The sequence below is a fragment of the Montipora foliosa genome, chromosome 9 (genome assembly GCF_036669935.1).
Source record: "Montipora foliosa isolate CH-2021 chromosome 9, ASM3666993v2, whole genome shotgun sequence".
Taxonomy (NCBI): Eukaryota; Metazoa; Cnidaria; class Anthozoa; order Scleractinia; family Acroporidae; genus Montipora; species Montipora foliosa.
In genome coordinates this window covers 11,409,771-11,417,270 of record NC_090877.1, presented here as the reverse complement: position 1 = coordinate 11,417,270, position 7,500 = coordinate 11,409,771, and the positions used below count along the sequence as shown (strand labels likewise).

Sequence of the window (7,500 nt, the reverse complement as noted above, 5' to 3'; positions counted from 1 at the left end):
TTATCTATGTTAATGGGCAGGCAAAGTACTCTCTTGAATTCAACTTTGGACCAGCTAATCACAACTTCATTTTTAGCCGCACCTCGCGCCTGCAATTTGTTCTGTCCTCAACCTATGGTGTAAGGCTGATGGTTCGCTTGTATGACCGATACCTCGATATTCACTTGCGCGTTGACAATCAAACGTACTGTCAAAACACCCGGGGTCTTTGGGGCAATTGCAACCTCAATGCCAGGGATGATTTCATCAGCAGAGACGGTGAAATAGTTTCAGCACAAAATGTAACACAAACCTGGCTTCACGATTCTTATGGCCCATCCTGGCTTGTCCAGGCAAAAGACAGTTTGTTCCACTATGACTTTAACAGCTACCATGAGCAAAGAGTTCTTTCGGGCGGAGGCTATGCACTGCATTTTAAAAACACTGGCGCCCATACTAAAGACATATATAGCTTTTCTTCCTCAGACCTCACAATCGAATTCATGGTACGCGCAGAAAACCTTAATGGCACTCTCATATCGTATTCCAGTTCAAAAATGTTTGCTGTTATTCTAGAGACTGGTAAGATCAAATTAAGATACGAAGATACCATTCTGGACACTTTGGCGATAATCGAGTTAAAGGAATGGAATCATATCGCTTTGGTGTGGTCGGCATCCACTCGTATCCTCCAGTTCTATCACATAGTTGAGGCTGGTGTAGTGCACAGTCGGAACTTCCCGATCACGAGTGTACTTAATGTGTTTCAACCGGGCGGAATCTTAGCATTGGGATACAGCCAGCCCGCTCCTGACAGGCTTGATCTGCCACTTAAAGAAGGATTTGTTGGACAAATTGATGAGCTCCGAATTTGGAACATAAAGCGAGACCGACTATCGATTTCTGCAAGCTGGAAGAGAAACTTGGACTGCACCTCTAGAGATCCAAGTCTCGCAAGTCTTTGGAAGTTCAACGAAGGATTCGGTACAGTAGCATTTGATTGCATTTCCAGTGCCGACATGACTTTCCAATCCGGCATCTGGCATGGGCCAACGTGGGTTTTCTCAACTGCTCCCATTCAACACTTCTCTGTCGATGTAAACCAAGCCTATAGCTTCAGATTTGGCTTAATGTGGATGAACGCAGAACAAAAATGCTACGACCTTGTCTTCCGTACCTCGCTAACATCGCAGTACACCATGCTAAACACAGCAACCCTGTGGTTTTATCACATGTCGTGCGTGGCATCCATGACTCGAAGCAGCGATGCAACTCACGCATATTGGCCGTTATTGGCTGTGTCTGATTTCTATCAATTGTTTCACCAACACTCCGTATGGTTTGCCCGGCGTTTCTGTGGGCATGTCTCTTCTTTGAACATTCCAGTCTGGTATGGGCTGAACTGTCAAAAACAATGCAAGTATGGGCTTCCAGTTAGTGACAATTGTGTGTGCATGAATGGCTTTTACGGATTCAATTGCTCGCAAGAATGCCCTGGAGGGTACTATGCACCATGTGATGGCCACTCCCAATGTAGCAATATCACTGGAAAGTGTAACTGTCCATTTACTTCAAATGTTACTGACGATTGCAGTTTGTGTAGTCAGGGATGGATTGGCGCTGATTGTTCTGTAGCACGCGGAGGAAATTATAGCAACCCAGACAACTACACTTGTCAAGGATTCGGTGCTACACATTACACAACGTTTGATGGCGCTGGTTACACCTTTGGCACTTACGGAGAGTTCTATCTTTTAAAGAGCAATCAGTTCACCGCCCAGGTCCGTCAAATTCCCTGCATGAGCGGCTCGTTCTGTATTTCAGCTGTGGCAGTCAAAACCGGTTCATCGAGTTTGGTAATAAGATCTTCTCACAATGGCAGCGGCGATGCAATGGTTTGGTTCAATGATAAGCTAACGGACAAAACAAGACTTGACTTAGAAAATGGCTACAGCTTTCACAAAGTATCTCCACAAGCCTACGAAATTGTAAATAAGGCTGGTGCAACAATATCACTTATAGTGAAAGACTGGCAGAGATATTTGTCCTTTGAGGTTACTTCTATCGCTCAATTATGTATCGCTTCTTCAGGACTCTGTTCGTCCTGTGACTCGAACATCGAGAACGATTTTACTAACAGCAGCGGTACCGCATTCTGGGGTCAGAATATTTCGCAAAGAATGACCATCGACATCTTAAGTTCACGATGGAGAGTTGCTAACAACGACTCGCTTTTCTTGTTTGGCTTCACGAGCTACAACGAGCATAGAGAAATAACATCAAACGGATATGCTCTTCATTTCAATGGCACGGTTGCGTCGTCCGGCGTCCTCCACGCATCGTTTGTTAAAGGAAAAGACTTTACTCTTCAATTCTTCATCAGAACCCTTCTTTCGGGAGGAACGATCTTATCTTACGCCAAAGACTTCACTTTTGCCATTGTGAATGATGCCAAAGTTAAAGTTTACGTGGGTAGAACCGTTTACGATGTAGGGGTTGCACTTCCCATGGGAAGCTGGGTGCAAGTATCAATCACTTACAGTTCTGCAATAGGTATGTATATTGATAAATTAAATTTAACCTTATTTTATTTATTTATTTATTTATTTATTTACATACTTTCCCAGTCAAGCTGGCAGAACGCCACAAAAGCTTGCGCCAATTACTGTGGCCCCTTTTTTTACCCTTCCAACCATGATACTCAATAGAAGACAGACCACAACACCGGGAACTACGTGACCGACTTTTTCCTGTTTTTTGTCGGGAGTTGATAAGTCTGCAACTTCCATGTTTTTTCTCTCATAGCATCCACATTTAAAACAGCTTTCGCGTTACGTATTGCGCCTCTTGGCCAATATGGCCAATCAACGCACACTGTCTCTAGTAGTTGCATTTTCGGTTTGTAAAGACCTCTGTCTGGCAGCAGATTTTTTAACCAAAGAATTGGGCTGACGAAACGTACCCAGCTTCAGCCATCCGCCCAAAGATAAATGTTCTACGACAACTTAGTGGAGAGGAAGTTTTAGCAACGCGGAGGCCTGCCACCAAGCAGCAGTATCATTTGTTGGAAAAGGAGAATATGATCGTACCTCTGTTGCGGCACGTATTTTATTTCATTTTTTCCCGTACTCGCCAAAAAGAAGGCCGTGAAATGACAAACTTTAACGTTTTGACGAGAACAATGAATCTCTCATTCTCCATCTTCGTTTCTAGACCGCTTGTAAAAATTCATTTATGCGATACGTGACCCAAATTCGCGCGAAGTAATATTTTGAAGTGATTTTTTTTTTTCGCTGGCTTTGCTATTGTTGTGGCTTAAACTCCCTGTTTTCCTTTTTGGACTAAATTGGAATGATAAAAAGAACGAAATCTTAATTAATGGGCCAGGCTTCAAAAAAAGGTAGGGAAGGTTCTACTCGTAGCAGGAACGTATCAATTAAAATCTTAGTGTTTTTGTTCTTTGAGAGTTTTTACGATGTCGAGTTGCATTCGGGTTAGTTTTTCAAAGGTAACACGTTACACTGTTTTGTTCCTTTATGTTTAAGGGGTCCTAACCTACTACCAGCTCAATGCTCAAGGAGACCTCTTCTCCAAGCAGATCTACCTTGGACTCAATGTGTTTAGACCTGGTGGTACTCTGTGGCTTGGACACTGGCACATCACACAGCATCATATAACGGGTATACCGTTGCAGCCATTCTTTGGAAGCATCGACGAATTACGCATCTGGACCTTTGTGCTCGATACTATACTTATTCGCCAGAGTTTCCTCGCTGTTGTCACAGGAGATCTACCATCGTTAAGCGCCCTGTGGCAGTTTGACGAGGGAGTTGGCGACGTGGTGGCAAATCGTATTCTCAGTTCATCGAATATCAACCTTCCAAGCGTGTTCACCAGTCGACCCATATGGCAGTTTTCTTATACAAGACACGCGTTACCAGCAGACGTCACAAGTGTCAGCGTCCACTTTAGAAATATCACCTTTGGATCACTTGCGAGCAGCCTGTGCTTCAGACTTATTTACGATGCAAGACTGGAAAGGCAATGCACAAGACACTTAAACAAGGCTGTTCCCCAGTTTTATTACAAGACTTGCCTAGCCGACATACATTCGTCCGGTTCCCTGGACGGGGCATATGTTGTGTTATCTGCTTATGCCGATTACTGTCAGACTGTACTTCACCTTCCTTCGTCGCCTACGCAAAGTCTGTGTCACCAATTTCCAGAGAGACTTCAACAGCAGTGGATCGGTGAGGACTGCTCGTTGAAATGTGTATTCGGAAGTCCTGACACACAAAACGCATCTTTGTGTATTTGCTCTCGTGGATATTGGGGAGAAGACTGTGCCAATGAATGCCCAGGGGGAGGAAATTCCCCATGTAGTGACCACGGAAACTGCAATGCTGAGAGCGGAAAATGCGAATGTGATCTTAACTGGCAAGGTGGCAGAGACTGTAGCAGCTGTACACCCGGATGGAGTGGAGGGGACTGTTCTGTAGCATTGGCAGCGTCACAGATACCGGCGTGTTCTGCGTTCCTTGGAGGACATTTCACCAACTTTGACGATGTCTACTTTAATTTCTTTGGAGTCGGTGAGTTTTGGCTTGTAAGGAGTAACCGCTTTAGTGGACAATTCAGGCAAGTGCCCTGCCACAATGGCGAAACTCGCTGTATAAACACAGTGGCATTCTCTTTCGCGTCTGAATGGAGCGTGACATTCCACGCTCCTTATGATGAAAGCAACCGACCTGTTGTTTGGGTGAATGGTAGGCTGGCAGAATTCGCTTCGACAAAGCTCCACATTTCAAGCGACGCAGTTTTGGAGCAGACATCTTCAACTACTTTTGTCTTAATTGGTAGTGGTGAAAATCTCAAATTCCAGCTTCGTGTTGTTGGAAGAGGACTCGTGATCGCTGGTTATATCAACGAGTCCTTATGCAACGAAACGACTGCATTGTGTGGAAATTGTGATGGCAACAGAGAGAATGACTTCATGGTGATAAGTGGGTCGTCTTTAGAGGAAACCTGGCGAGTTTCTGTCGAAGATAGCCTTTTCATATACAACTATGGCGACTACAAAGAGGAACGCGTAGTAACCGGTGCAGAATACGCTCTCAAGTTTAAGCGGGTTGGCGTCTCCACTGATTTGATTCCCGAAGTATTTCATTCCCCTGCCATCACCGTCGAACTTTTGTTTAAGATTCTTACTAAATCAAACCCTGGAGGAGTCCTTTTTACATACAGCAAGACAATAACTCTAACGTTATTTATTGAGGTGAATTTGAAAGTGCGAATTGGAGTGGAGGTCTGGGATACAGGGCTCTCTCCAGAGATAGAAGCCTGGAACCAGGTAACCTTCGTATATGATAATGTTACCGGTGCAATCACTTTGTACCACATCAATTCCGTTGGTGTTGTTCGTCAGGCGAGTTACAACATGATCTCTGGAGTACTGAAAAGAGGAGCATGTACCATCTCGGTTGGTCAATGGATTCCAGCCCTAGAAACTACCAATCAAGAAGGCGATCGGTTGCGGGGTTTCTATGGCGTTATCGACGAAGTTCGCTTCTGGAATCGCAAATTCAGTTTGCACGAGGTAGAGGCTAGTTGGAGAATAAATGTCATTTCTACGGCACCCCACCTTGCAATTTTGTGGAAGTTCAATGAAGGACAGAGTGACGTTGTGCACGATTTAGTTAGTGGCGTACATCTATACATTCCATCTGTGCGCAGAGCCCCTCGGTGGGTCTTTAGTTATGCCAGTGTCAGGATTCTTCCAGTTACCACGGAAATAACTTTCCAGACCAGTGAACTCAGATTGCGAACAAAGGATTGGTGCAATGAACACATCAAGACATCGCCTGTAAGCTACGCTTGTAGAGGGTTGGGCGTTGGAGCAATACCGTTTTACATCAGAGCGTGTTTGAGAGTCATTGCGTCCAGTCGCCAAGTATCGCTTGGAGTGAGCGTTGTGGTCGCTTTTGCAGATACGTGCCAGTTGCAGCTTAACTTAACAGTATGGCCAGCAAGACAGATGTGCAGGTATTTCAGATATTTAATAGTGATAGTGTCTCATCGACGAGGGGATTCGGTATTTACTTGATTAAACGCCATCTCTGAATAAACGGCGTGGTTGCAAACAAAAATAGAGAAATTTAGCATCGCGTTGACGTTAAAAGGCAAACGACAGGCTGTTGCTGTCATTGAAATTTTCCTTATTGTAATTATCCTCTCTCTCCTTTTAGATAGTGGATCGATATCTTTAACTAACAGGAAAAAATAAGCTAAAATCATACAACAGGGAGAGAGCTTTCGTCCCAATTGATACCTAAGCCCTACATCCATAGATCTAGCCAAATATGGCCTATTCTGCTTGGATTATGCCCTAATTATATTTCTGCGCCTGAGGCCCTATTATGCTGGAAATTCTGGTGACAGTATGTGGAAAGGCCTATTGACAGGTGGTGGATCAAAAGACGTGAGAAGGTTGTAAAACTTTGGAAGCGAAAAAACCGTAGTTCGTTTTTACGAAAGTGTATCATCCTTAAGCGAATTGGTAGGGTATGAACGTTCAACTGATTGTGTTCAAATTCCCAAGATACCAACCTAAAACACCATGTGAGGGAGTTCCGTTTTTTTTCTTTTTTTTTTTTCTTTTTTTTTTTTTTTTGTTAATGAAACTCCCGCAGTGGCCTTCGACTTTTCCTTTATCTGTAGATTTTTGATAGGCATATTTGAATGTCAAAAACGCGTCACATGGTTTTGACGAAAACGCCTTGTGAATGACATCATACCGAAGGCTTCCTTTTGCATTATAATTCGTTACCCAATAAATTCGATCAGAGAAACATCGGTCGCTCAAGGTTCTTGGGCCCCGCTCTTCTTTCGATTAGGCAAAGTGAAAAAGAAGAAATATTACCTGGAAAGTGCATTTCATAGCCTTTCAACAGATGTATAGTTTATGGCTGTTGCGCCTAACAAAGCGCGTCAAAAAGAATTTTTGCAAAGAACACCCGCGAAGGTCTACCGTAACCTGAATCACCTTCCTGAATAAACTTTGCATTTATTTTTATCTCTGCGGCGATAAATCGAAGCCTTCAAACTTAACAGTTGGAGTAATTTTAAATAAATATGGGATAATTCAATCTGAACAGGTCAGAGGATACTTTGCCGATACGACCTGAAGGAGATGGAAATTAATGTGATACTTACGATATCCTAAATTCATATTTTAGAGCGACACTTTCGTGGCCGTGCAAAATGTTTAGGTCCCTATTGATCCAGTGCAAGAATAACAAGAACTTTGTAAGATTAAGACTATTCCTTTTGAGTGTGTGTTAAATGCGGCTCTCTGATAAAACGAGGATGTTATCAAATGATGTATACCTATTCGAAAGTACGTTCCAGTATAAGGACCTCCGAATAATTTTAGTTCAAATTAATTTTTGCCAGGAACCCATGACTAAGAAACTGTTGGGTGCATTGTTGGCGCAGTGCTGAGAGCATTTACCTCAAACGAAT

At 43.5% G+C, this 7,500-nt stretch overlaps 1 protein-coding gene across 1 annotated transcript in view; it reads left to right on the top strand.

Moving 5' to 3' along the window:
- The window catches only part of LOC137971442 (uncharacterized), a 174,297-nt gene that overhangs the window by 151,607 nt on the left and 15,190 nt on the right, over positions 1–7,500 (top strand). Inside the window, 2 exon segments of the mRNA XM_068818269.1 lie at positions 1–2,532; positions 3,525–6,021. The exon segment at positions 1–2,532 is cut by the window's left edge and continues 457 nt beyond it. Coding sequence (XP_068674370.1) covers positions 1–2,532; positions 3,525–6,021 — 5,029 coding nt within the window.